The following is a 27,588-nucleotide window of genomic DNA, read 5'->3' as shown; positions in this document are numbered from 1 at the left end:
ACCATTATGACGAGAAGGGCACATCAAGCAAAACCTTCAAAAGCATCTTGTATCTTGTATGAATGGGTAGACATTGTCTTCAACAACATTATAAATACCACCCATTAGAGGTATTAGCAAGCAATCTTGTTCTCTCATTCTCAATCTTAAATCACTCTTATTACTCTCTTGAGTTTGCAACCTCTAATTTGGATGTCATAACGAAATCTTGGTCCCAACACCGGATTACAGCTAACCCTAGCTTTTTGTTGCGATCACAATACCATATGATCTTTGCCATTCACGAGAATTTCTTTCATATGGTGCTCTCTACTCCTACACCTCCCCGATACCTAGTTAGATCAAATTTCACAGCTCAAAATTCGTTGTAGTTTGGAACTTTGATGGTGCATGTTGCCTTTTCTAGTTAAGTCATATTAATTCATTATTAATAAAATTAGAAAACCAACCAAAACGTTTAAACCCTCAAAATATTTGTTCCACGAGTGACGAGTAGAGTCATCTCGAACAATGATCATGCGTTGGTGGCGTTTTTTCGCGGGAGTATTTCTAGTCACAACGGCTGGTCACCTAAAATGGATAAACCGATAATATCTGAGATGTGGCACAATACGATTGGATAACTCATTTATACCTCATCATCCAGATAACATTCAAACAAGATCATCCACCCACCCAATATGTCCACACACACACGCAGTGTCAAAGCTCTGCCTCTAATGGCGGTTTTCACACACTGAATGGATTCAATCACACCCCCAAATCCCACACAAAAGAGCCAGAGATAGAGAGTCAACCGACATTTGCTTTCAGTCATGGCTCCGGCTCTCACCTCTAACTCATTTCTCCTTGCCACTACACCTCATACAAGTCTCGCTTCACTCAAAAACCCTAGGAGATTAATCGTATGTGCGAAGAAATCCGATGTATCTTCTGCCGGAGAAGGTGAAACCGAGAATCGATTTCGGTTCAATTTCGACTTCGGGAAGGTTTCCGATATGAAATCGTTGATTCCAGTTGTGAGTAATCCGTCATCTTCGGGTTCTTTGTTTGGTAGACGTAAGGATCCGAATACGGTGTTTGTTGCTGGAGCTACTGGACAGGCCGGAATTAGCATTGCTCAGACTCTGCTCCGGGAAGGTTTTAGTGTTAGGGCTGGCGTGCCGGAGCTCAGCGCTGCCCAGGATTTGGCTCGTTTGGCCGTAAATTACAAGGTTAGCTTCATCTTCACCCCATTTTGAAGCAGAAATAGTCAGTTTTCAATGTAAACTAGTTAGATTTGAAGAAATCGATTGGGTAAATGTAAAATTACTTCTCTAAGCAACCAATTATCTGTTCTAAATTCTAATCTCTTCTAATTGCAATAACCACCTTGAAAACCAAAACCAGATTATAAGATGGTCATGAGATACGAAGTTATTGGCTTAGTGTATAACATATTTACAAACTCAGGTCATCTCCTTAGAAGAATCCAAACGTCTGAATGCAGTCGAATCCACATTCCAAGACCCTGAAGCCATAGCAAAGGCAATTGGGAACGCCAGCAAAGCTGTAGTCACAATCGGCCCATTCGAAAACGGTCCAACAACAGAGGTCACCACATCAGAAGCTCTTGAATTCATTCAAGCTGCACAATTAGCCGGTGTCAGCCATGTCGCCATAATTTACGACACTGCCCCTGAATCCACCACAACAAACAACGTATTAGACGGGATCTCATCCTTTTTCAACAATCTTTTCACAAAATCACAGCCGTTGACATTGAAAGAGTTTCTAGATGGTTTGATTGCGACCGATGTGAAGTACACCCTGATCAAGACCAAACTAACCGATGATTACAGTTTGGAGAGTTCATACAATGTTGTTGTGAATGCCGAAGGGATCACTACAGAAAACGACTACAAAGTAATGTAATGTAATGTATGCCATTGGTTCTTTGATTTGAGTAGTCTTAGATGTTTGGAAAGATTAGTTAGACAACAATTAGGAGAGTTGAAATCACATTACATTCAGGTCTGATTTGTTCGCATCTGACTGGATTTTGTTTCTGGAAACCATAGGTATCCAAGTCACGGATTGCATCGTTGATAGCAGATGTCTTTTCCAACACAGAAGTAGCAGAAAATAAGGTGAATTTTTTTTTTTTTTTTTTTCAAACTTAGTTATTAAGTCTTTATGTGAAAAGATCGAGTTATTTTTGGTGTTAGGTTGTGGAAGTGGCTACAAGTCCTAATGCAGCTGCAAAGCCAGTGAGTGAACTTTTCAGGTAATGTTGTGAATATAAATAAGTCAAGTATTATATAATTTAAAGTAGGTTGTGTATTTACATATTTGGTCCTTTTACTTTTAGTGCGATTCCGGAGGATGGTAGACGAAAAGCATACGCAGAAGCAAAAGCAAAAGCTGAAGAAGTTGAAGAAAAAGAGGTGAAAAAATTGGAAGCAAAAGAGGAGGCTGCAACTGCAACACCAAGTTTAGCAGAAGATGTTCAAGAGAAGGCAACAACAGCAGCCCGAAAATCATTCACAGAACTCATGGATCGATTCAAATCCGCGACCCAGGAACCCGAAAAAGAAGAAAAAGAAACCTCGGAGGACCAAAATGGTGCACCGGGGTTAGCCATGTCGTGGGACAAACTGAGCTCAGGGTTCGCATCAGCGGTTAAGAAGAACAACATTCAGCTACCAAAAGTGCAGGTTGCAACAGTTAGAGGACAAGCCAAGGCTCGGGCTTTGGCTCCAAAACAAGCTGTGGTTAAGAAAGCTGCGGCTAGAAAGGAGCCAAGGGTGCAGCCGAAAGCTGAAAAAAGGAAGATCTTTGGGGGCGTGTTTCAGCAGGAGACCATTTATGTTGATGACTGAGACCATTTGTTTATGTTAAATGTATATGTGAATTGTAGTTGAATCTTTGATGGTCGAATGCTGGTTTAATTAACTAGCTCAAGCATCAACTTATTCACTTGTATCCTTTTGTTTTGTTTTTGTTCCTCTCGTATGTTTTCTTTTCAGAGTACCAATATATATTTATTCAGTTTTAAGACATAAAATACCAATACATTAGTCATTCAGCTCTCAAGGTGTAAGGATCTATTATATTACACGTTCATAATTAAATAAAGGATTAATGATATAAAATGAGTAAATGACAATCAACAGTATTCATACTTTGTTTTTTAAGTCACTTATTTTATTTTTTTAATTGTACCTAATTTGCCAATAACCCTTTTTGTTCCGGTGCTAAGGTAAACAAATTATGTCATATTGGATGACACAGTAGACGCCATATAGGATGTTGTCTAATTTTACCCGGTTGAAATTCATCCTAATTGTGTAAAAAGAACCTAAAATTTTGTTTATTGATCTTTTGAGTAATTTAAAAGATGAGCGGCCAAAATGCAAATTGAGTACAAACTTAAAATATGTACAGAAAAGGACAAATATAACAATTGTGCTTAAGCTTTTTTTTTAAAAAGTAAAAATAAAATAAAAACCAAAATTTAAGAAAAATTTCCCAATTTCCACGTAAAAATCTTATATTTATTTTTAAACAGAACAATAATTACATAACCTTGTGGATAACGTGACTTGGTATCAAATGTTCACACCAACCATTCTATGATGCCTCCGTTAAACATGACTTGTATGTTTGCATATCACATTTTCATGATTTCATCTGCTGCTAAAGTATCATGATTTGATTAATCTTGTACCTTTTTGCCATAATATTATTTTCAAGAATTATTTTAAAACGTAATGGAATTAATTACAAGAGATTTACTTTAATTATTAAAAAACAACAACAACAACAACTTGAATTGTGGGTAGACAATGTAACCATATTCATTTACATCTGATATAAGGTAACATTAAGAAAACAAACAAACACACAAGAAGCATTTGCACATTCACATGATTAATCAACACCTTAAAGTGTTAATAAAAGCCTTTCAAGAAACTTATAAACACAAATTACACCAAGATCCATTTCACTTGTTCATTATTTTTCATTTAAAATGTCGACACAAATCCATAAGAAATCAAGAACAAGAAGAGTATGCAAATCCATTGTCATAATTTCATTATCCCTCTCCATAATCTTCATCTTGATCTTCTCCATTAATCCTTGTTACCAGACAACCCAAATCTTGGTACCCAATTTCAAACTTAATTATTATAAAAATTCCCAAACTACCCCTACCAACATCTCCGATATTGTATTTGGTATCGGGGGCACAATAAAAATGTGGCAAACAAGGAAGCACTATGTCGAATCATGGTGGCACCCAAATGTAACCCGTGGCTTCCTCTTCTTAGATGAAGCCCCTATCCAACACCTCCCCTGGCCTCCCACTTCTCCGCCTGTACGTGTATCTAGTAATCACAAAGGCATCCCATACACTATAAGAATGGCACGATTGATCTGTGAGACATTCAATGCAGAGAACAGTAGTGTCAGGTGGTATGTGATGGCAGATGACGATACCATTTTCTTTTTGGAGAACTTGGTGAATATGTTAAAGAAATATGATTATGAGGGTTACTATTATATTGGTATGAATTCAGAAAGTATCATATCTAATAGTTTATTTTCGTTCAATATGGGTTTTGGTGGTGCGGGATTCGCTTTGAGTTACCCTCTAGCTGAGGCTTTGTCTAAGAACTTAGATGTTTGTTTAAATAAGTACGGAAAACTTCATGGGAGCGATCATATTTTGCAATCTTGTGTGTCTGATTTTGGGGTTTCGCTTACTCAAGAAAAAGGTTTTCATCAGGTAAATTTCTTCATAAATCACTACTATTTACAAAGAAAAAAGAAGACACGAACTAAGGTGATATTTAGCACGTCACACCTATTTTATAAACTAATTTATTTTTCAGGGTTTTTTAAGTTATAATATTTGACAAGCCAAAATGTATCTTATAAATTAGTTTTTCAAAAAGCTACTCATGTTTCAACGAGTTTATGGAGACTTTTTAGAATCCTTCAAAATTTTATATTTATTAACTATAAAAAAATATTTTTCTACATGTCATTTTTATGTTCTCTTCTAGCTTTTATCAACGGACATTTATTATCAACTAGTTTCAAGTATAATGTGAGTTTTTCAAAGATAGCCTAAAAGCTTGATTATTTTTTATTTCCTCCTCTTACTGAATGCTGCCAAAAAATATTTTATACTTGGAGAAAATTTGTAAAAAGTTAAAGGGTTAATGGAAAACTCATTTCTCTAATTTTATTAAATTGGTTTTTGTGCAGATTGATATGCATGGGGACATATCAGGCCTTCTTTCAACACACCCACAAACTCCACTGGTGTCCCTCCACCACTTTGACGCCGTAGAGCCGCTTTTCCCTGCCATGGACCGCAAACAATCCCTAAGCCATTTGATGACATCAGCAAAAACCGATCAGTCGAGACTACTCCAACAAAGCATTTGCTACTACCACCAAAAAAATTGGAGCTTCTCTTTGTCGTGGGGTTACTCTGTTCATATTTATGAGAAACCCCTCCCGTCAAGTCTTTTACAGGTACCATTTCAGACGTTTGGGGAGTGGCAAAAAGGAGCTAAGCCTGCTTTCATGATGAACACTAGAGTTCTTAGCAGTGACCCGTGTGAAATCCCTCATGTTTTTTACTTTCATTCCGTGGAGGAATCCGGTGGAGGATGGCGGAGGGAGGTGGTGACAACCTATGTTCGGAGATTGCCTCGGCGGTTGCCGCCTTGCTTGGTGAATGGGAATCACTCTGCGGATTATTTGGATATGATTCACGTGATCTCGCCAGCGAAGAGACATGTTACAGTGAGTTACTACTGAGTTTAGTATTTTGGATTTAATACAAAAGTAATAATTGGCTAAAAAAAGTTTTTCATTTTCTTTTTCATTAATTGATGTTATGTTTGTTTAATTACAGGAAGGAAGCAGAAGAGAATGTTGTGATATAATACAAGTGGAGAAAGGGAATTCTACAACGATCAAGCTTAGACCTTGCATGAAATATGAACTGACTGGTTGAATTTATTGATTTTTATATATTTTGTTAAAATTCAACCAAAATTCATCTTCATGTTTATATATGTTTAGTTATCTACTTCGATTAAAGGCATTAATAACCAGAATTTTATTGCTGTCGATTGTCATGAACCAGTTTAGTATTTGATTCAAATCCTTCTAAAATAATCGTCTTTATTAGCTTTTCATGACATGAACACATAAATAACTAACCATGGGCATGGAAAATGTTGTCATAAAAACATGTTAAAAGAAAAAAGCATTGCACATTTTTCATGAAAAATCAACACCTTAAAGTGTTAATAAAAAATTCTCAACAGCCTTATACACACAATTTACTTCAAGTTCCAATCCACTTTGAAATAATTTGAAATGTTGACACAAATCCATAAGTTATCAAGAACAAGAAGAGTATGCAAATCCATGGTCATAATCTCACTATTCCTCTCCATAATCTTGATCTTGATTTTCTCCATCAATCCTTGTTCCCAAACGACCCAAATCTTGATACCCAATTTCAATCTCAATTATTTCAAAAATACCCAAACTACCCCTACCAACATCTCCCATGTCGTATTCGGTATTACGAGTACTGTAAAAACTTGGCACACGAAGAAACACTATATCGAATCATGGTGGCGCCCAAATGTAACCCGTGGCTTCCTCTTCCTAGATGAAGCCCCTATCGAACACCTCCCCTGGCCTCCCACTTCTCCGCCTGTACGTGTCTCCAGTGATCACAAAAGCGTGCCATACACTATCAGAATGGCGCGAGTGATCCAGGAGTCATTTAAGGCAGAGAACAAAAATGTAAGATGGTATGTGATGGCAGATGACGACACCATTTTCTTTTTGGAGAATTTGTTGAACGTGTTAAAGAAATATGATCACGAGGGTTACTATTATATAGGCACGAATTCGGAAAGTATCTTATCTAATACTTGGTTTTCGTTTGATATGGGTTTTGGTGGGGCCGGATTTGCTTTGAGTCACCCTCTCGCCGAGGCTTTGGCTAAGAATTTAGATGTTTGTTTAAACAAATATCAATATCTTCATACTAGTGACCATATTTTGCGATCTTGTATAGCTGATTTCGGGGTTTCACTTACTCAAGAAAAGGGTTTTCATCAGGTAAACTTCCTTATAAATTTTAATAAAATCTTAACGCAGTATTGAAGATGTTAAAAAAAATATTCAAGGAAATGACACAAGTGGATTAAAAAACAAATAAACGATTGTTGTTTTTGCAGATTGATCTACGTGGGGACATTTCAGGTCTTCTTTCGGCACACCCACAAACTCCATTGGTGTCCCTCCACCACCTTGATGCTGTAGAGCCGCTCTTCCCCACCACAGATCGCCAACAATCGCTAAACCATTTGATGACATCAGCAAAAAGCGACCAGTCAAGGCTACTCCAACAAAGCATATGCTACCACCACCCGAAAAACTGGACCTTTTCTTTGTCATGGGGATACTCGGTGCATATTTACGAAAAAACTCTCCCGTCGTGTTTTTTGCAGTTACCCCTTCAAACATTTGAGGAGTGGGAGAAAGGAGGTTGGCCTGCTTTCATGGTGAATACTAGAAGTCTTAGCCAGGACCCTTGTGAAATCCCTCATGTTTTTTACTTTTATTCCGTGGAAGAATCCGGTGGTGGAGGATGGCGGAGGGAGGTGGTGACAACCTATGTTCGGAGGTTGCCACGGCGGTTGCCGCATTGCTTGGCTAATGGAAATCACTCAGCGGATTATGTGGATAAGATTCTCGTGATATCACCAGTGAAGAGACTTGTTACGGTGAGTTTGATATTTAGATCTTATTACAAAAAGGAATGCGGTAAGAAATAATATATATGTTTTTTTAACTTTCTTGTTGATTAAATTTTTTTATGTTTTTTTACAGGAGGGAGGCAGAAGAGAATGCTGTGACATAATACAAGTGGAGAAAGAGAATTCTACAACAATCAAGCTTAGGTCTTGCATGAAATATGAAATGACTTGGTGATTTTTATTTTTATTTTTTGGATTTTATATTTTGTTTAAAATTCAACTAAAATTAACCTTCATGTTTATTTTGATTTAGTTATCTGACTTGATTAGGGACATTATCAATTTAGATTTGAAACAGTTTTTAATATTATATTAATGACCTTATGTTCATTAGTGTTTTATAATTTTATTTATTTGACCCACTACAAAACCCAATCATCCAGAATCTAATCAAATCAAATCAACCAATGTGTCACGTCTAATAGTCTAAGCAATTAAAAACAAAACCTCATATCCACATTAAGAACATTACACTCGAAATTAAAGAAACTAGTACACTCATCATAGAAAAAGTTTAAACTGATTCTACATCAGTAACGAAGAAATCACAGACAATATAAAAGGGATTACCTTTATTGAGAATTTAATTCTCTTTAAACTCAGCTACCTCTTCTTCAGTTTTCAAAGCCTTGAGTTTTCTGTACCCATGGTCTGTACCAAATATCCTGACAAAAAATTTTGAGACATAAGATTACAAAATAATTTAAACATACATAAATACTTTTAAAGTTAAAATAATTTTAATATCTTTACCAGTCCATGTAAACAAAAGTAGACGAGTAGTTGCCTGACTTGGTGTAAATCAGTCGGTGATGATAATCATGAAAATCAGAACTAAGAAAAAAAAAAAATTAGATAACTTGAGAAAGTAAATGGTGAATTTTAAGTTGAGTGGTAAGTGCTAACCCTCCGTATAAAGGGAGAAAGTTTGAAGGGCTCCATGGGAAATGGTAACCACAATGTGCTTCAACTGTCTCAAGAACTCTCACTACCATCCATAACCAAAGAGTTATCAAATGAGGTCCTGTGATGGCAGGACCAAAAATTGTAGCAAATCCAAGGAATAATATTTCAGCTGGGTGTGCATATTCAGAAGTCAATCCAAAAGGTGTTGCATACCTGTCAAATTACACAAATCTATTAATTAATTAATAAAAACACAACAAAACATAATGTACTTTGTCTGTGTCTGGCATGCATTGGACTGAGAGATGGAACAAGGACTCATTTCCATCATCAAAAATGTAAAAAACACAATCTCACGCCACGTACTCATGATGGACACTGTGGATGTGTTTGTAGAGCCATTTCGTGTGTAAAATTCTATGTCCCCAGTAAAATATGAAATCTTCCACAATGAAGTAGAATAGAATCTGAGTCGACATAACTTTCCTGCACAGTAGATGAAAAATTCAAAAAGGAAAGGTGAGAAAGAGAGACAAAAGGTTTGTATTAAAAAAGTTGGATTATTTTTTAAACATAGGGGGTGTAGTACTGTAGTTGATCTGGGGTGCATACATCTACAGATAAAGTGGTATATAATATAAAGAACCTGTAAATACCAAGACGGCAGTGGAAGGCTACTTCTCATTCCCATGAATCTGAATACAGGATAGGAAGTAAGCATCACAGGAAGGTTCACACAAAAATGATAAAACAGTAGCCGAGCAATACATTTCTCTTGAGCTTCACTGCTGTTATTCTTGGCCTTCAAACAAAAATGTCATGTCACATTGAATTGAATCATGTAGGTAACATGTACAAATAAATAGCAGAAACTTTCACTTGTAAATTACAACAAACAGAGATTAGCAATAGAGGTAACAACTTAGAGTAATCCATACTGAAATTAACCTGAATTTTGTACTTTCTGAGCCATCCTGCCCTTTCTATGTATATGAAAGGAAGTCCCGACAAGAAGAAGACAACTTCATGAAGAATAAAGCTACCAACACAAGCCAGCTGAAAGTCACTGAAATGAGTAATCAAGTACTGCAAAAAAAAAAAAAAAAAGGATAAGGCAATAAATATAACTATCTTCCATCTTGCTACACAATAATCTTAAGGTTTAGATATTTGGTAGAAGCAGTATCAAAACATCTTTACTCTTTTCCTCCTATAATTCTCATGTCCAGACTATCTGATTATCATAGAGAAAATTACATGGATGATCCCTATGGTTTGGGGTCATCTGCGCGCTTGGTCCCTAACCTTTTTTTTTAACTCGGAAGGTCCCTCAAACATCATTTTGTTGCGTCTTTGGTCCCTAATCGATTTGAATTGACTGTTTTGACCTTGATGGTATTTTATTATTATTATTTATTTCTTACTATTAAAAAGAGATAGTAATAAGATATTGGTCCCACACAAACCCCTCTTCCTTCCACCTTTCGTTGTCAAACCCACATATCTTTCTCTACTTACTTTCTTCAGTCACCAACAGCCCTCTATTTCAACCACCCTCCACCGTCGCCTCCTCTGCCCCGCCACCACCAACCACCCTTTCTCACTCTTTCTCTCTCTAACTTCATTTTCTTCATTTCATATTTGACTATATAACCAAAATCATAGTACAGTGAAGAAAATCAGATTCCAAACCATTCAATATCCAAAATCAATCTGCAAATCACACTAATGAAAAAAAGGCCTCTTACCTACTAAAATGTAGATCAAACCATTCATAATCTACTTGTACACCAAAATTTGCAAATGGAGGGACGATATCTCTTTAGTTTGATGATAATTTTAGTAAGTGTGATATAATTACTACTACTTTAACCCGTTTCTCTATAATGTAGATCCATTTCAGGTCATCTGCAACCCTATCATCCCTTCCCAAGCTCACTCATAATCCTCTCATCTTAATTCTGCCTTGCATGATTGCATCCGTTCATTGACCTGTGTGTTCTATGTTCGTGCCACACCAATTTGAATCAGTACACATAGCAACGCGTCGTGGATAAATTACAGAATCCGGAGTACGTACGTCATCGGAATAGTAAATTCACAATGCATTTGCGAAGAACAGTTCATTAAAATGAAATTGAAATTGAAATTGAAAACGATAATCCAGAATTTCTTTCTCTACAATGTATCAATCTAAATCAATGCATCGTTATATCAGTTAAGCAATATCACAAGTTCTAACTCGTTAACCTAAAATTCGATGATCCATAGAATTAAGAAATTCGTATCTCCTAGCAATAGAATGTCGTATGAAGTAATGCATCGGGAAAAAGTAATAAGAATCATCCGTCAATGAGATCAAATTAGGGCAAAAAACAAGTAAACAAAAATCAAAAGGCGGAGAATTTAAGTTGAATGTTAAGAGGAGTGAATTTACCGTCCAACCAGCTTCAATGACGGAAGCCATGGAATCCAGAAGGCGATGAGATTTAGGAGCGGTGAAGGTGAGAGAGATGACGAAATTACACGAGAGGAGGAAGATAACAGACAGTCAAAAGGAATCTGAGCTTGTGGGGTCATGACCTGATATACATCCACGTTGACGTAGACACTTTATACTAGTCATAAATAATGATGGTTATTTTAGAATCGAATCAAATCGAGTTCCAATCTAAAAATAAGTACCGAAGGGCTTTTAGGCTCTAGCTGGGTGTTGCTTTTTTTTTAGGTACATGTTATACCAATTGTACAAATATTTGACGCATAATAATAATTTTTGGGCTACGTGACTACTTTCCATTGTGAATCCATTTCAATCTTCTTATGTCATATTTTCGGGCTATGTATGCATTTTTGGTGTTGTTTGTATGTAATTTTTAGGATACTATACATAAAAGATGATGGTGTTATTTCTATGTATTGGGTTGCTCTACATAATTCATGCTCATGTTTGTAATCAATTGTAACATTAAATTTTAATGGAGCTATGGTTAAGGATGATGATATATTTCTTGGAAATACTCAACATGATGAATAAAGTACAAACGAACAAAATAAAATGTTGATTGTTGGAAGTACTTTGCGTAGCATACATAGATGACAATGATGGAGTTAAGTGGGGAAAAAAAATGCGAACTTTTTTTCTGTGGTTTATAAATATAATCTTGTAGAAAAACGGAACTTACAAGCTTAAAAAACATTTTATTTGTGATAAAAAAACTGGAAAACAAAATAACTATGAAAAAACTAACTACATTACAATTTACGAAAGAAGCTAATAGAGAGGGGAAGTGTAAACACATGAAAGAATGATCAAATATAATTAAAAAAAATTTATTACACTTTTTGTTGTAGATGAACCACCATTTAAATTTGTTGAAAATGAAATTTTTATTTAGTATACTAGTGCTTAAAAAGTGTGGTGATGGACTTTGCAAAAATTAATTATAAAATGTTGTTGAGGAATTGATTGGCTAGGTATTGAGTTTGATATTGAAATTGTGGTGACGGATTGTGTATGATATGGATAAAACACGTGGTCAACCTTGTGAACCCGTTTTTTTAGCTTTATCCCGGCTTGAATCCATTCGGCATTATTTGTAGACCTTATCCCGGCTTGAATCCATTTGGCACTATTTGTAGAGGATTTTATGAAATTCGAATATCTGAAAAAGAATTGTAAGATTGTTGTGGAAAACATAAGGAATATTAAATTTGTATTTTACAGTTTTTTTTAAAAGTTGAAATTTAGCAAAACTTGAATCCACTCCGCCTACCCTTTGACGTGAGAAAATTGAAACAAAAAATATGTCTGAGCCCGGGTTCGAACCGGGGACCTCTAGTGTGTGAGACTAGCGTGATAACCGACTACACCACCCAGACGACTTGTTTAGTTTCTACCAGATTTCTATCTGTACGATACTTCAGTCTCCTTTCACCGCCGTAGCTGTCGACGGCAAGTCAAAACATAAAACTTCAACCAGCTTTGTTTCTCCGCAATGGCGTCGCATCATGCATCTCTCGGCCGACGGACGGTATTCAAGCGATCTATCTCAGTTTCTGTTATCACTCAACGTACAACATGTGTTTAATTGATTAATTATGGAAACTGCAGTTGGAAGAAATTCGTCAAAAGAGGGCAGCTCAGAAATTAAGCAAAACCTCATCTGGACCTGATCTCACAATACCTCCTAACCCTAGCGGTAACATTTCTGTTAAATATATGGTTTTGTATCCTATATCTTACTTACAGATCAATTTGCACATCGTACATCGTGTTTATTGGATCTGCGTTGTGTTCTGGTGTCAGAGGTCTTTGGAATCAAGAAATCATCAAGCGGAAGTGGAATCTCTGAGGTTGCTTCTTAATTCATTCTTCTCATGTGATCTAGTTTCGTTAGCAATAGTAAACAACGTTTTAAATTTTGGGTATATGCTATTGGGGAAAGATTTATGATTTGTTAGTTCAATAATATTCATAATTCAGATAAAGATGATGCAGATCTTAAGAAAATTCAAATTGTTATTCTTACTAGAAAATTTTGTTGCAGAGTGATATAAGTGGCTTGGTATCACAGTTGCAAGAGTTGCAGAAAAAGAACTTAGAACTAGATGAAGAGAACAAAAAACTAAGCTCAGAGGTTTATAACTTTTTGCTTCATACATCCTTGTTTTGAATCCTGCTCTTTACTTTGTGATCAATGATGGTAACTCAACTTTTGACTTTTGTGATTCAGCTTCATTCTACTGAAGTGGAGAATGACATGCTTCGGAAGCGTGTGAATGACATGGTATGTTCCTACTTCCTTTGAGAAAATATATGCTCTCTTGTTGGATCATGAAGTTAATTCTCTAAAGTTTTGATGTGCTTTTTATCACAATCAAAAATGTTCTTGATTGTTTGATTTTATGATTCTTCCCATGAATGCTTTTTGGGTTTTTGCGGAACTAGTGTTTAAGAATACAAGATAATCACCTCTATGGCCTTGCAGATGTTTGAAAATTGCAATCCTTTCATGGATATACAATCTTCCATCTATACCTGGTGTTGTGTAATAATTTGGATATGATATTGAATATATAGATTTATAAACATGTTATTCATTGTAGGAACAAAATACTGTACCCTCATTGAGAAGAGCTCTTAAGGATGTTGCAATGGAAAAGGATGCAGCAGTTGTTGCAAGGGTATGAACATGAACATCATATCATTTTCTGTTTGTTTCAATTAAGATTCCACAACTAACAAATATGTTTTAGAGTAGGAGGACTTCTCAGCTCAGGTACGAGCACTTAAGAAGCTTCTAAAGGAAGCAGAAGAAGAGCAATATCGAGTAATCATTCAACTGTTATTTCATATTACATACAGCTAAATGCAAGAAATACCAACATACTTTTGTTAATTTTGTGTATTATAGCATCCTACTTTCTTTCTTTCTTTTACAACATTATACTTTTTAATTTCTTTCTCATTAAGGAATTGTATTTCGAAAATCTGCCTAATTATAGCATTGTACTTTCAAAGTACAATAGAAAGTAATGAAAGTAGGATACTGTGATAAACAAATCAAGGAAAGTAAGTTGCTATTTCTTGGATTTAACTCTTTTGAAATCCAAAGCATGTGATTGTTTATAATCCTGTTGAAATAGGCTGAGGAAGATGCAGCTGCCTTAAGATCAGAACTGAATTTATTACAACAACAAGCAATCAGTGGTGCCATTACTTCCATAGGAGGCCCACCAGATGACTTGCAAGCTATGGAGAAGGAGCTTGCTGATTTGAAGACCCAACTGGAGGTTAGATTGAGAGTTTTTATCTGTCTCATTGTTGTTTTTTCTTTGAAATGCGATAATAAATAATTAATATTCATGTGAATAAATAGCAAGAGTCAATGCTGAGGCGTCAAGAGGGAATGATGAGGAGGCAAGAACAACAACAACTAGTGGAGGAGCAAAGAAGGATATCTGCCATCATTTCTGAGAAAAAAGAATTGGAAGAAAAGCTAGCAGCCATGTCCAGAGACGCCTCAGGTAACATTTTAAATACAAATAATTAATTATATATTGTTTATACAAAACTAAGCCTGAAACTTATAATGTTTATATTTCATTTTTTTGTTTGTTTTGCAGGAGTTAGTGACAGAGAAGCACAGTTCACAATGGTAAGTGAAAAGCAGAAGCTGATAAAATTACTATTAGAATTTACTCTTGAATTTTGAAGATTTTGTTGAAAACTGAATTTAAATTTCACGTGAGTTACTATTATCTTCTTTTAGTTGTTATAGAGTGTGTGATGATTGTAGGAAGAAAAAGAGAGATTTGAGACACGGCTGCATGATATGGCTGTAGCTGTTGAGAGGCTGGAAAGTAGCAGACAGAAGTTACTGATGGAGGTGAGGTTCAAACTTTTGGGTTAAAATTCATTTACACTATTATTAATGTATCATTTTGTATACAGATTGATTCCCAATCTTCCGAGATAGAAAGACTCTTTGAGGAGAATTCTAACTTGTCATCAGCTTATCAAGAGGCAACAGACATTATGTCACATTGGGAAAATCAGGTCAAATGCTCATAATAAAACGCTTTTATGTTTTCCTTTAAATTTTTTACATTTCCTTTAACTTACATGTGATGTATGCAGGTAAAAGATTGTCTCAAACAGAACGAGGAACTCCGTAGCATGTTAGATAAATTAAGAACAGAATCCATTATGAATAATGAGCGTCAGAATCACATTCCCACTGGTATATCAGAATCCAACAAAGAAGGGGAAGCTTATACTACTGAACTTGTATCCCTAAAGGTTACACATATAATCTTCTAAAGACTGTATTATAATTATACATCTTTAAATCAGTTTTTTTTTTTTTTTTTTTTTTTAATTAATTTATAGTTCCAAATGGAATTATGGATGCAGGGTCAACTTGCTAAAGAACAGAGCAAGGCGGAGACACTGTCTGCTGAGGTTTTGCAACTCTCAGCTCAGCTCCAACAAGCCATTCAAGCCTACAACGGTCTTGCTCGCCTGTATGTTTTTTTTTTTTTTTTTTTTTACTCTTGCCCCATTTGTTGAACAGGTTATATTGTATTTGACATGAATTAGACTCAGACTGATGTTAATACTTGATTGATAATTGCAGCTACAAACCTGTGTTACGCAACATCGAGACTAATTTACTGAAAATGAAGCAAGAGGGCTCTTTGATTGTGCAGTAAACTGAAGGAGGTTCAAGTTCAACAATCAACAATCAACAATCGACACAAACTTGTTCTTGTAAACCGACATTCAAAAAACCATCATATTTTCATTTATAAAAACTTTTTTACATAGTCAAGTATCAAGTTTGCTTACAAACATTACCAATAATCTCCACATGAACAAACCCCATCTTTAAAATGGTGTATGCGATTCACATCGCGAACCAAAATCTCTCTATTAGCAAACTTAGACACAAACTTTGTAACCGAGTGGCAGTCTTCGCATAACCGTAAGTTCTTGGTGATCCTAATCGTTTCTCCTCTACAGCTATTAATCAGCCCAAATGCAACCGCTAGTTTCTCACTATGACCCAATAAAATCCTCTCCTTTTCTTCCTCTTCAACATCATACAGCACAACTTTAGTCTTGGGCTTATACCCTTTCTCCTTCATCTCCGTTGATAATTTCAGGAGAAAAGCATGGAGTTGTTCAATATGTGGATTGAACTCATCAACCGAAACAAACGAGTAAACTTTCCGTTTCACTTCAATCCAACTACACCCGGATTTCTTTTCAAGTCCTCTACTTTGCAAAAGCTTCTTCACTCTTTGCACTTCATCCCATAACCCTAATTCCGCATAAATCTCAGCCAAAAGCACATAATTTCCTGCGTTTGTAGGTTCAAGCTCAAAAAGCCGCTTGCTTGCCCTCTCAGCAAGCTCAATGTTGCCATGAATCCTACACGATCCGAGAAGCGAACCCCAGACTTTAGGCCCGGGTTCGCTTCTCATTTCTTGTATAATCTTGGCTGCTTCTTCTAATCTATTGGCTCGACCAAGAAGATCCACCATACACGCGTAGTGCTCAATGATAGGTTTTCTAATAGATTCAAATAAACTCTTTCCATCTTCCACGAGCCCTGCGTGACTACAAGCTCCTAAAACACTCACAAACGTGATAGGACTAGGATCGATCTTGTTACGCAACATTTCATTGTAAACTTCAATTGCTTTTTCACCAAAACCATGCATTCCATACCCTGAAATCATTGCATTCCATGACACAACATCTCTCCTAACCATTTGGTCGAAAACCCGTTTTCCCATTTCAAGATCACCACATCTTGTGTACATGGCAATGAGGGATGCGATAACTGGTAACACCGAATCTAAACGATTTCGTAGGATATAAGCGTGCAATAGCTTACCTTGCTCTAAGGCTCCAAGTGCTGCACATGCTTGAAGAACACTAACCATTGTCACTGAATTTGGTGTTGAATCGTGAACTTCAAGCATCATTTCACTGAATAGTTGGAGTGCATCTAAGGGTCTCCCGTTTTTGGCATAACAAGCAATCATAGCACTCCAAGAAACAACGTTTTTAGAAGGGATTTCATTGAAAACTTGACTGGCTTCTGATATGCACCCGAATCTAGCATACATGTCGACTAATGTAGTTGTAACATGAACATTGGTCTCGAACCCATGTCTCAAGATGTGGGCGTGTATCTCTTTTCCATAGGGTAACAATGAAACTGAAGTGTCGGATGCAACACAGGCTTTCAGGACGTAAGTGTAGGTGAATCTATCTGGTTTAATCCCGTCTGTGCTCATCGAGCATAAGAGATCAAACACGTTTATCCCATGACCAGAAAGTGTTAGAGCCTGAAAAAAGGCGTTCCAGACGTATATAGTTCTGATGGGAATTTCATCAAACACTTGGCGTGCGTGTTCCATTGAACCCAGCTCCGAATATGTGTTGATAAGCTTAGTTGCCAAGAACGGGTCTTGGTCAAACCCATCTTCGACAAGCCGACGGTGAATCGTAATGGCATCGTGGAGAGAATTTGCAATGGCGCAGGAAAGAATTAAGAGTTCGTAAGTGCGTTGAGTTGGATTAGGCTCTTGAGTGAGAGCTTGGATGGCTTGTTTGACGAGTCCTTTCTGACAGAGAGTCTGGATTAGGTGGTTGGTGTTGCTGGTGGAAGGGGGGAGAGTGACGGATGTCTGGTGGCGCGTGTGTGAGTGAAGTCGAGATGGGTGGTGGCGCGTGCGGAGTGGAAAGTGTGATTGCTGGATGGTTTGAGGAGACTGGCAAAACAACCACATGAGAGTGAATTCGTCGGAGATGAATTGTAGAAGTTCCAATCAACGGTGGTGAAATTCGTCGTTGATAGAAGTCGCTTCTCCTAACAAAACCAAGAAGAAGATAAATGGGGAACAACCGTGGCGCTCAAATAGCACATGTCTTTTAGTTTTAGATAGTATTTAAACCAACTTACATTCTGTATTTATTTAAATACAATAAAAAAAAAGTGATAAAATATCTCAAACATAACCATCCGAACTTATTTTAAATTTTAATCACTACGAAATTGAGAGTTAATATATTTAGAAAATTAGAAATTTTACAAATATAATCTTCAAATTTTCTTTTAAATGTTCTCTTAAAAAAATGTAATTTTTCGGTTGCCCTCTTCATCTGAGTAAGATTCTATTTATAGATAAGAGTCGAACTTCAAATCCTTATGTCAACTTGTATTCATCATCGGAAATTCGGAATGTTTAGTTTTTGTCTTCTATTTGCAGAAAATACGTTGTTTTTATTTTAAAGTATGATACATAGATTCATTTGATTTGGCTTGTTTTGAAGTTTTAGTAATTGTTTCTCTTGTTGGTTGCATCTTCTTCGGTGTTGATATTTGAAGTTTTCTTCGTTCTTTTGAATTGATATCTTAGTTATCAAAATATCCTCATAAGGACATGTTATCATCATAATCTAGAGAGAAATCTATTTAAAAAAATGGTTTTGAACTAATTTGTTTAGTTTATCATGGGAAATTATTTGATTTTCTTTTTATATAACTTTTGTTTCTTATAATGGATCCCAATAGCTCACCTTCATCGTTGGACCAAGTTATTACCTCTATTTATTTATTTATTTATTTTTAAATTATCATGCTCTTCGAGAGCATCCATAACTTGCCCAAAAATTTCTTTGGGGTTGAAATTTTGCCCCCATTTAACCCAATAGATTTTTTCAAAGATATAACATTTGCATTTTTCATGCCTAATATATAGTCTCCACTCTCCATGACTATATCCATTGGATCTTATATTTATGGACTTTATTTTGATGTACTATAATCATCTATTCTTTTTCCAATCTTCTCTAATCTCTAGGTGTTTCCTACCGTGCTAATAATTCTTTACCAAAACCAGCAGATCTTCACCAATCTAATAACTTTTAACCATAGATTTTTTATACGATCACATAAATTTTAACCAAATCAAAATCTATCCAGCAATTATACTTAAATGACATGTAATTGGCGATCTTTTTATAAAATGATACATGACACGGTGGCAAATTTGCACATTTTTATTACTAGAAAGGAAATATAATTATTATACAAAATCAAGCTTTTTTCTCTTACTAGCCACCAACGTTTTCTTAGGATTGTCTAGGATGTGGTCAAGGGGCCATAGATACGAGATCCTAAGACCAACTGCCAATGTTTAAAACTATTTACGATCATCTCAAAGCTTCAATTTATGGTATTTATCCATCAAGACATTTTCAATGATTTCTGTCTCCAACAATCTAGCCTATTACATGAATCTAGTAGATCACTTGTTTTGTGACAAAAATCGAAAAGTTGCATCCAATTGGATTCTCATATTTGATTTCGTGACACAGCACATTAAAGGGTCACAATACAACTTTCAAAAAATCTCCATGAATAAATTACATTTGATAAACTTTAAATATGTTACGCCACAATTATATGATGCAAAAGGCAAATTAAAAAAGACACAAGATTTATGAGTCATGCGATTAGGATAATAAATTAATAATGGCAAGTCCACAAGCAAAATCCAAAGGGGTCAATTAGAATGGTCTATTGACAAATTTCATGAGTCAACAACAATTAACTACCGCGTTGACAAAATTTACAACGCCAAATGTATTTACAGTGTCGTAAAATTGGGCAACACACACACAAACAAAAGTGATTCGATAATCATGACAAATTGAAAAATTGGCACTTGATCATCTGAATATATCTCCATAGCACCAGCTTGGAACTCCCATTTAAAACAGCAACACTTCAATAAAAAAAAAAGTACAGAAAAATAAAAAAAACTAAAACAGCAGCCACAGCATTTGGGGGATTCTGCATGTGCAAAAATGTGAAAAAAAAAAATCACATGCAAAAACGATTAGAAACAAAATAACCAGATTTTACAGCAACCCGCAACAAAAAGAATGCGGAATGAGGTTGGAAAACGCAAAAAGAATACTAAACAGCAACTGTTCCACCACATTTTTTACTTTTATAAATTTATAATAGAGAACTACAAATTTGGTCCCTGTGGTTACAAAATTGCAAATTTTGTCCTTTTCTGTAGGTTTCATTATGGCTTTGGTCCTGGTTCTAACACCCATTTAAACTGTCTATTAAATATTATGAAATGACAATTTTACCACAAAAAACATCAAACCACAGGGATCGAATTTGCAGTTTTGTCATTATAATATAATAGTTTGATACACTGCCTAAATGGGAGGAAAAAAAAAAAAAAAAACATCTTCACAAAATAAACAGGTCTATTTAAGGCAAAGGACTAAATTTGGATGTGTAATTAGAATTGTTGATGCTAACCTTAGAAGCTTTTCTGTGACACGATTCTGTCATAAGAATCTTGGTTTCCTATCAGCCGGCTTCAAGATTTGAAAAGAACACATCAAACTTTCATCAACACTCATCATCGCACCCGCATTATCAAATTCACCACAATAATTTGGAGCAGAAAAAATCGTCACAAGCTGCCTATCCGCAAAAAACTCATACCCATCTTCCACAACCTACCCAAAAACCAATCCAATAATTATTATTATTTTTACATTACAAAAACAATCAAAACTCAAAAACAAATCAACAAACATTCAAATCACCTGATGTGCACGACAAACAAGATCCATATCATGTTGCATCAAAAACTCAGCCACTTTATCAGATCCAAAAGTATAAGAAACTCCTCTATCGCTCATCCCCCATCCTTTCACATCCCTACTAGGATCCGACCAAAGCAAATCACAAAGCAAACCCGAATCCGGGACGTCAGTCGGGCGGGTCAGATTCCTTATTTGATCCAGATTTGTTAGATCCGGAGACAGCCCGCCATGCATACATAGGATCTTGTCATCAATCAAGGCGGCTGCTGGGAGGCAGTTGAAACAATCGGTAAAAGTTTTCCAAAGTCTGACATTGAAACGGCGTTTGCATTCATCATAGAATCCGTATATTCTGTTGATAGAAGCACATTCGTGGTTGCCTCTTAAAAGGAAGAAGTTTTCAGGGTATTTGATTTTGTACGCGAGTAGAAGGCAGATTGTTTCTAGACTTTGTTTGCCACGATCCACATAGTCCCCTAGGAATAAGTAATTTGACTCTGGTGGGAATCCTCCGTATTCAAATAACCTCAAAAGATCACCATATTGCCCATGAATGTCACCTAGAAAGTGGAATCGATCCATGAACATAAAAATGTAAATGTTATTGCTCAAGATCATCATATTTGACATTATATTTGAGTGGATACACTTCTAAAAAAAACACATATTCATCCCATATTACGCATGAACAATGAAGACGGAAACAAGAGATTTCCAATGAAAAGTCAAAACAACAAACAGATTACAGACATAAAAAATGTATAGATATGTAAACAAAGAAGGATTTATTTAATTTTGTTTACCGCATAGCTTAATCGGAGCCTCGAGCTCTAAAAGATTAGGCTGTTGAAGAAATATTTCTCGAGAAGCGGTGCAAAGTTGACGGATCTCCGATTCCGACAGCTGAACCTGGCGAACCGTTCTCGCCTGCCGGAACTCCAATAGCCGATTGATTATATCATCAAGTAAAGCAGGCTCTATCCCCTGACCATTTTGAGCCATTATCTCTTTCTTATTCTCACAAAAGAATCCCCAAATACCAGGGTTTTCAAAAACGGGTAAATGAACCGAGAAAACAAAAACTTATTAGGTAATCGTTGATGGTGTTTGTTATAGAAAACATCAAGAAAACGATAGAAACAATGCTCCCAGGCGATTTATATAGGGTTGTGAGCGCATGGACAAGCGGCGATAGATCAATAAATAACAAACGAAATGATAAAATTGGTTTTTGACAGAAAGAGATAAAATGGTGAGGAGGGGGAATATAGAGACAGCGACTGCAACCCCGATGGGGGCGGAGATGCCGAATCCCACCTTCTAAAATCAAAATTCTTTGAGCAGAGGACGATGAATCCGTGGCGGTCGTGTTGTTTCAGTGTTCTGCCATGAATATTCCCCCGATTAAACTTTACCTTTCGATTTAACTAATTAGAAATGGCTCAATTTTGGAATGAAATCTAGGGTTTTGATTGTGGCAAATTTTAAATTCATATTTTAATGATTTTTTAGTGTCGACTTCAAACTAAATCTTTTAAAATAAAAATTAATCAAAATATTTATACACTTTCACAAATACTACTGTAGCATAATTTCCTTGTATTTGCAAGCAAAAATAAATAAATAAATAAAAGTAATAATGTTAGGATTTAGCCCATCGGTATTTGGCCCAAGGCCTTTGTAATTTTATTGTTTACATTTCTCTATGTATTTATTTGGCATACCTAATGAAGATTCATTATGAAAAAATATATTCAGTAGTACACAATAATCTAATAGCTTGACAATTTGCTTTCAAGTCAAAAACTTTTTCTACTTTCCATCGTAAAAATAATTTTTTTGAAAGAAATTCAATTGACTGTTATGTTTTTTTATATAAGTATTTAGTTTATAATAAAGATTTAATAATTTATATGTCAATGTTTTCATTTATTTTGATTGACTTGTTCAGCATTTGGTATTTTTGCATAGTATTAACTATAAAGGTATGAGATAATTCATAAATAAAATTTGATACCACACTCGTTATTCTAGAAAAAAAATGGAATATAATGATTTAATACACAATATGATTGTGGCTTTCGATTTGTCACAAGATCATGAATGGATGTTGCTAAAAAAATCATAATTATGAAACATATGTATGTCGGTGTATATCCCATTATTAAGGGTTCATTATTTAAGATTCCTTTTAAATTATATTGTGTTTAACTCTTTTAAACCGAATGATCCAATTGATCTAATATACCTTGATAGGATCTAGTAAATCATTTAATCTAGACAAAACTTCAAAAATGGTCCCTGTGGTTTCCAGAAATATCAAGTTTAGTCCCTAAGTTCAAAAAACCTCACAGATGGTCCCTGTGGTTTCAAAACTTTTAACAAATGGTCCCTCCGGCTCACTCCGTTAGCATTTCACCGTTAACTCATTTTTTAATAAAATATTGCAGGGGTAATTTCGTCATTTCAGTTGTAACCTCCTCTCTTTAATATGAAATGATTACTTGCTTGCACATCACTACCCGTCCCTCTCCCAAGAAGATAACCAGTTACAGGTTTAGTCATCGGGTTCATTCCCATCGAAGAAGCAAGAACAGAAATTGGGATTTAGGGTTTTAAGCTGCAGAAATTGCATTGGTGCTATCAATATGGTGTTTTCGAGAAAAATTTGTAACCGTTGAGGACTTAGGAAAAACATACGGTACAATACTACAACAAAACTTGTTTTTTCTTGGTCTATTGTGTTGACGTAAGGAAATCATTGATTTTACTCTTTCTTTTTTTTGTGTTTACAGAAGGTTATGAGAACTATTTCACATTGAAGATACACTACAGTGGTGTCTTCACCAAAGCACCTGGAAGGAAATACGTTGATGGTGTTGTAGCATATGTAGATTATGTTGACACTGATTTATTTTCAGTTCATGATCTTGACGACATGGTTCGAGAACTAGGGTACAAAACTGAGCAAACCCTTTACTACCATTTCTGTATCCCTGAATACCCTTTGGACTATGGCTTAATGCCTTTAGGTAATGATCAAGATGTACTTAAAATGGTATCATATGTCCCTAAACACAGACTTATTAGGGTGTATATTGAAACTGGTCAGACAAGGGTAGGTAGTTATTACAAGTCTCCTTCTAAAGTTGTTATTGAAGAGTTGGAGCCTGATAGTGTGTCACCTGAAATGAATAGAAAGAAACCTTGTAGGAGAGAAGCAGGCTCATGTAGTAGAAAGCTTGATCTAAACAAGTCTATGAACCCTGATTATGAGCAGTCACAAGTGTTAGATGTTGATGAAGGCCATGATTACTCAAAGAGTATTGTACCATTTATAAGGTCACAAGGTAAAGAAAGTCATGTCATTCAAAAGGAAGTGGTGAATCATGAAATTGAAACTCAAGAAGAAGTGATCACTAGTGCAGTTGAAACTGAAGAACAATTGGGAACTTACCATGTACAGGAACCAAGCTGCCAAGCTGATAATGGAGCTAATACTACAACAGTTGATGACTATGAACCATTTGTAGAGGATTACTCACTTTATGCTGATTATGATGCTGAGTTTAATGTTCAAACTTCATTTGAAAAACAACCAGAAGTGGATTATCTAGAGGGTATGGTGAGTGATGATAGTGGAGATGCTTTCTACTCTGAGAGTGGCCATGGTTCTGAGGATAGTGGAGATGATTCTGATGACAGTGAATACAATGTGGATGAGTCTAACATACAATTTGATGTAGATGTAGACATGAGTGAATTCCATAATGCTGTTGATGTAGATGAACATGGAATCTTGAACAATCATTCAAAAGATGATGGGATTGGAGTGGTTGACTTTGATAATGAGTTGGAAGTTATTGCCACTGATGATTATCAATTTGCAGGATTTCATGAAGATGATAGGAAGAGACTGCTAAAAGAGTTGAGTAAGTCAAGTACATGCTCATATGGAGAGGTTCATGTTAAACCATTTCAGATTGGTCAGGTCTTCAAAACCAAGGTTGATGTTAAAAACTACATGAACTCACATGCTGTAGCAACAAGGAGGTCTTTATACCTAGCCAAAAATGACAAAATCCGGATTAGGGTGAAATGTAAAGGTGTTGTAAGTAAGCCTTCTACAGGAGTTGATAGTGGTGGGCCCTCAACCAGAAGTAGGGCAAAGTGCAAGGGTAAAGATGTAATTGCCAATAAAGGTACATGTCCATGGGCAGTCCAAATATCGAGGGCTAATGAAAATCAGGATTGGTTGGTGAAAACGGTACAGGATGAGCATAAATGTTTGCAAACAAGGGCGGTTAAAGCTTGCACTTCCAGATACGTAGCAAACTTAATTGTTCAACAAATACAGAGTAACCCTAAAATTCCAGTGAAAGCTTTACACGAAGAGTTGTGCAAGAAACTGGAGGTAGGAATGTCATTGCAAAAGGTCGCTAGGGCAAAGTCAATGGCTGAGCGTATCATTAGTGGGGACTACCAAGTACAGTATGGATTTTTGAGGGATTATGTGTTGGAGCTACTCAACACTAATCCTGGTACAACAGTTAGGATTGATGTGTATCCAGAAACCTCCCTGTCTGTTACCACAAGAACTTTTAGAAGAATATATGTCTGTTTAGGTGCATTGAAGTTAGGATTCAAATCTGGATTAAGAGATTTTCTAGGTCTGGATGGTACTTTCATGAAGGGCCCTTACCCTGGGCAAGTGTTAACTGCTGTAGGGTTGGACTCAAACAATGGCATATACCCTGTAGCATATGCAGTGGTAGAGACAGAATCAACAAGTAGCTGGATCTGGTTCTTGGAACTGTTAGTAGAAGATCTGGATCTGGGACCAAATTCAAACTTTACCTTCATTTCAGATAGACAAAAGGTGTGTACCACCTAACTTTTTTATTACCTTTACTAAATACATTTGGTTAACTAATGTTGATTACATTGACTTTTGTTTAGGGAATAATACCAGCAATGGAGAAAGTATTCCCTAGTGCAGAACACAGGTTCTGTTTGAGGCATATCCAGGAAAACATGAAGAAGCAATGGAAAGGAAAAGACTTAAGTGACCAGCTTTGGGAGTGTGGTAGAGCAACAACAGTCAATCATTTTAACAGAGCAATGGATGAGTTGAAGAAGATCAATGCAGAGGCTCATGCTTGGGTGTCTAAGATCCCAGCAAACACTTGGGCTAAATCTCACTTTAGTGGTAAGTTTCTAGAAATTTATTGAGAATTGTTAATCTTCCCTTTTGTGTGTTTACTATATGTGTAATTGTCTTCTGTTAATATATATTATTCAGGAAGGGCACATACTGATTGTTTGTTGAATAACCTTTGTGAGGTATTCAATTCAAAGCTAGATGAAGGTAGGGATAAACCTATTATCACTTGCTTAGAGTATATTAGAGAGTATCTCATGAAGAGGTTATGTGTGGTGCAAAAGGAAATAGATAAGTGTGAAGGACTTCTAACCCCTACTGCAACTACACTGTTTGAAAAGATTAAGGCTGATGCATCAAAGTATGTGGCTAAATACAATGGGGCAGGGAAGTACCAAGTGGCAAGCACATGGCAAGACCAATATGTGGTAAATTTGAATGATCACAGTTGCAGTTGTAGGTTTTGGGAGATTACAGGTTTCCCATGTAGACATGTTGTTTGTGCTATATGGGACAAAATTGAAAATGGTGAAAATGCCCCACATGTTGATGAATGGGTCCATCCTTGCTATAGGTTATCAACATGGAAAGCCATGTATTTCAACAAAATTGATCCATTGAATGGACGTACAATGTGGCCTAAAAGTGACTGCCCATTCACTTTACTTCCACCAGAACATAAGACACAGGTTTGTATTTAAAGTACACAAAATATATAGTATACATGTGAACATGGAATGAATTCAATTTTAACTATAGTATATCAACATGTGTAGGTTGGGAGGCCTAAGAAGAAGAGAAGAAGGGGTGTTGATGAGCCAAACAGCCAAGCTGGTAGATTGAGCAGGAAATATTTGGCAGTCACTTGTTCAAAGTGTCATAACAAAGGGCACAATTCCAGAACATGTAAAGGGCAGGGAGGCAGTGGTGAAGTTGGAGGAGGCTGAAAATTGACTTTTTAGTGGTTATTAGGATGTTGGTGTTGTAGGTATTTAGAAACTTATGTAATGTGTACTTGTTTGAAGATGTGTTAAGAACTTGAAAACTTTGCATGTAATGGTGTGTATGCACTTTTTGGATCATGGTTGTGTTAAGAACTTTATAACTTTGAATGTAATGGTGTGTATGCACTTTTTGGTGATGAATTAATATGTTTTGTGTACTACCCTTCACTTCACAGATCAATTAATAACAATGTACATTTCAATTGCAAATGAAAACCATCTTCAAGATGCAATTACAATACACTTAACAATTACATTTCAAAAACATTCAAGAAATTGAACAATGAACTATAACAAACTACATTCCATTACCATTACCATTACCACTGCATTACACATTAATCTAATACATAAACCAAATACAACACCACCAATTCCAAAACCACCTACATAAACTGAAAGCAAAAAAACCCCTATCCGATTAAAAAAAAAAAAAAAAAAAACCCTGCAATGGTTACAAACCAAAAACCAAAACTCCATTACCATCCAAACCTTCAGAAGATATTTAGAGAT

The 27,588-nt window shown here is 35.9% G+C and overlaps 7 protein-coding genes and 1 non-coding gene across 9 annotated transcripts; 4 read left to right on the top strand and 4 right to left on the bottom strand.

Annotated features, from left to right (window-relative positions):
* The first annotated feature begins 660 nt into the window (after positions 1–660).
* On the top strand, positions 661–3,067 carry PTAC16 (plastid transcriptionally active 16). The gene is made up of 5 exons (XM_078996661.1): positions 661–1,214; positions 1,453–1,905; positions 2,061–2,129; positions 2,208–2,266; positions 2,351–3,067. The coding sequence occupies exons 1-5, from the start codon at positions 816–818 to the stop codon at positions 2,859–2,861; spliced, it is 1,491 nt and encodes a 496-aa protein (XP_078852787.1). The 5' UTR covers positions 661–815; the 3' UTR covers positions 2,862–3,067.
* Positions 3,068–6,379: 3,312 nt separating this feature from the next.
* On the top strand, positions 6,380–8,086 carry LOC145048222 (uncharacterized). Its single transcript, XM_078996658.1, has 3 exons — positions 6,380–7,143; positions 7,263–7,811; positions 7,918–8,086. The coding sequence occupies exons 1-3, from the start codon at positions 6,385–6,387 to the stop codon at positions 8,017–8,019; spliced, it is 1,410 nt and encodes a 469-aa protein (XP_078852784.1). The 5' UTR covers positions 6,380–6,384; the 3' UTR covers positions 8,020–8,086.
* A 168-nt stretch (positions 8,087–8,254) lies between these two features.
* On the bottom strand, positions 8,255–11,354 carry LOC145048223 (methylsterol monooxygenase 2-2-like). The gene is made up of 7 exons (XM_078996659.1): positions 11,188–11,354; positions 9,699–9,836; positions 9,407–9,552; positions 9,117–9,236; positions 8,751–8,963; positions 8,598–8,678; positions 8,255–8,509 (listed from the first exon to the last, which is right to left on the bottom strand). Exons 1-7 carry the CDS (start codon positions 11,215–11,217, stop codon positions 8,428–8,430), a joined length of 810 nt encoding a protein of 269 aa, XP_078852785.1. The 5' UTR covers positions 11,218–11,354; the 3' UTR covers positions 8,255–8,427.
* A 1,204-nt stretch (positions 11,355–12,558) lies between these two features.
* On the bottom strand, positions 12,559–12,632 carry TRNAV-CAC (transfer RNA valine (anticodon CAC)). The gene has a single exon. It is a non-coding gene; the product is annotated as a tRNA-Val (tRNA).
* Positions 12,633–12,652: 20 nt separating this feature from the next.
* On the top strand, positions 12,653–16,087 carry LOC145048219 (myosin heavy chain-like protein). Its single transcript, XM_078996655.1, has 15 exons — positions 12,653–12,784; positions 12,865–12,952; positions 13,060–13,106; positions 13,301–13,390; positions 13,487–13,540; positions 13,860–13,937; positions 14,015–14,083; positions 14,400–14,546; positions 14,633–14,780; positions 14,880–14,911; positions 15,053–15,142; positions 15,208–15,312; positions 15,394–15,555; positions 15,670–15,779; positions 15,893–16,087. The coding sequence occupies exons 1-15, from the start codon at positions 12,749–12,751 to the stop codon at positions 15,966–15,968; spliced, it is 1,332 nt and encodes a 443-aa protein (XP_078852781.1). The 5' UTR covers positions 12,653–12,748; the 3' UTR covers positions 15,969–16,087.
* CRR2 (Tetratricopeptide repeat (TPR)-like superfamily protein) lies at positions 16,038–18,193 on the bottom strand. Its single transcript, XM_078996654.1, has one exon. The coding sequence runs from the start codon at positions 18,057–18,059 to the stop codon at positions 16,110–16,112; it is 1,950 nt and encodes a 649-aa protein (XP_078852780.1). The 5' UTR covers positions 18,060–18,193; the 3' UTR covers positions 16,038–16,109.
* A 1,626-nt stretch (positions 18,194–19,819) lies between these two features.
* LOC145048220 (serine/threonine-protein phosphatase PP1 isozyme 2) lies at positions 19,820–22,363 on the bottom strand. Of its 2 annotated transcripts, none has more exons than XM_078996657.1 (4): positions 21,714–22,363; positions 20,911–21,470; positions 20,618–20,820; positions 19,820–20,060 (listed from the first exon to the last, which is right to left on the bottom strand). In XM_078996657.1, the coding sequence occupies exons 1-3, from the start codon at positions 21,910–21,912 to the stop codon at positions 20,647–20,649; spliced, it is 933 nt and encodes a 310-aa protein (XP_078852783.1). In that variant the 5' UTR covers positions 21,913–22,363; the 3' UTR covers positions 19,820–20,060; positions 20,618–20,646. The 2 variants fall into 2 exon arrangements, with proteins under 2 accessions (XP_078852783.1, XP_078852782.1); XM_078996656.1 differs by having other exon boundaries at positions 19,820–20,128; positions 21,714–22,362.
* A 2,506-nt stretch (positions 22,364–24,869) lies between these two features.
* LOC145048217 (uncharacterized) lies at positions 24,870–27,216 on the top strand. The gene is made up of 4 exons (XM_078996653.1): positions 24,870–25,789; positions 25,870–26,119; positions 26,213–26,760; positions 26,848–27,216. Exons 1-4 carry the CDS (start codon positions 24,935–24,937, stop codon positions 27,016–27,018), a joined length of 1,824 nt encoding a protein of 607 aa, XP_078852779.1. The 5' UTR covers positions 24,870–24,934; the 3' UTR covers positions 27,019–27,216.
* The last annotated feature ends 372 nt before the right edge of the window (positions 27,217–27,588 follow it).

Source organism: Lactuca saligna, chromosome 5 (assembly GCF_052625555.1).
Source record: "Lactuca saligna cultivar CGN05327 chromosome 5, ASM5262555v1, whole genome shotgun sequence".
NCBI lineage: Eukaryota > Viridiplantae > Streptophyta > Magnoliopsida > Asterales > Asteraceae > Lactuca > Lactuca saligna.
Note: the sequence above shows the minus strand (reverse complement) of the source record. Positions and strands in the feature narration are given on the sequence as shown.

Coding starts and splice junctions, on each gene's coding strand:
- PTAC16 (XM_078996661.1), top strand. CDS start 816: ATGGCTCCGGCTCTCACCTCTAACTCATTTCTCCTTGCCACTACACCT. Junction 1,906..2,060: donor CTACAGAAAACGACTACAAA/GTAATGTAATGT, acceptor TGGAAACCATAG/GTATCCAAGTCACGGATTGC. Junction 2,130..2,207: donor CAGAAGTAGCAGAAAATAAG/GTGAATTTTTTT, acceptor TTTTGGTGTTAG/GTTGTGGAAGTGGCTACAAG.
- LOC145048222 (XM_078996658.1), top strand. CDS start 6,385: ATGTTGACACAAATCCATAAGTTATCAAGAACAAGAAGAGTATGCAAA. Junction 7,144..7,262: donor AAGAAAAGGGTTTTCATCAG/GTAAACTTCCTT, acceptor TTGTTTTTGCAG/ATTGATCTACGTGGGGACAT. Junction 7,812..7,917: donor CAGTGAAGAGACTTGTTACG/GTGAGTTTGATA, acceptor GTTTTTTTACAG/GAGGGAGGCAGAAGAGAATG.
- LOC145048223 (XM_078996659.1), bottom strand. CDS start 11,217: ATGGCTTCCGTCATTGAAGCTGGTTGGACG. Junction 9,237..9,406: donor AGCCTTCCACTGCCGTCTTG/GTATTTACAGGT, acceptor TCTACTGTGCAG/GAAAGTTATGTCGACTCAGA. Junction 8,510..8,597: donor ACTTTTGTTTACATGGACTG/GTAAAGATATTA, acceptor ATTTTTTGTCAG/GATATTTGGTACAGACCATG.
- LOC145048219 (XM_078996655.1), top strand. CDS start 12,749: ATGGCGTCGCATCATGCATCTCTCGGCCGACGGACG. Junction 12,953..13,059: donor AATACCTCCTAACCCTAGCG/GTAACATTTCTG, acceptor TTCTGGTGTCAG/AGGTCTTTGGAATCAAGAAA. Junction 14,084..14,399: donor CAGAAGAAGAGCAATATCGA/GTAATCATTCAA, acceptor CTGTTGAAATAG/GCTGAGGAAGATGCAGCTGC.
- CRR2 (XM_078996654.1), bottom strand. CDS start 18,059: ATGTGGTTGTTTTGCCAGTCTCCTCAAACCATCCAGCAATCACACTTT.
- LOC145048220 (XM_078996657.1), bottom strand. CDS start 21,912: ATGGCTCAAAATGGTCAGGGGATAGAGCCTGCTTTACTTGATGATATA. Junction 21,471..21,713: donor GGCTCCGATTAAGCTATGCG/GTAAACAAAATT, acceptor TCCACTTTCTAG/GTGACATTCATGGGCAATAT. Junction 20,821..20,910: donor TTGTTTGTCGTGCACATCAG/GTGATTTGAATG, acceptor GTTTTTGGGTAG/GTTGTGGAAGATGGGTATGA.
- LOC145048217 (XM_078996653.1), top strand. CDS start 24,935: ATGAACTCACATGCTGTAGCAACAAGGAGGTCTTTATACCTAGCCAAA. Junction 25,790..25,869: donor TCATTTCAGATAGACAAAAG/GTGTGTACCACC, acceptor ACTTTTGTTTAG/GGAATAATACCAGCAATGGA. Junction 26,120..26,212: donor GGCTAAATCTCACTTTAGTG/GTAAGTTTCTAG, acceptor TATATTATTCAG/GAAGGGCACATACTGATTGT.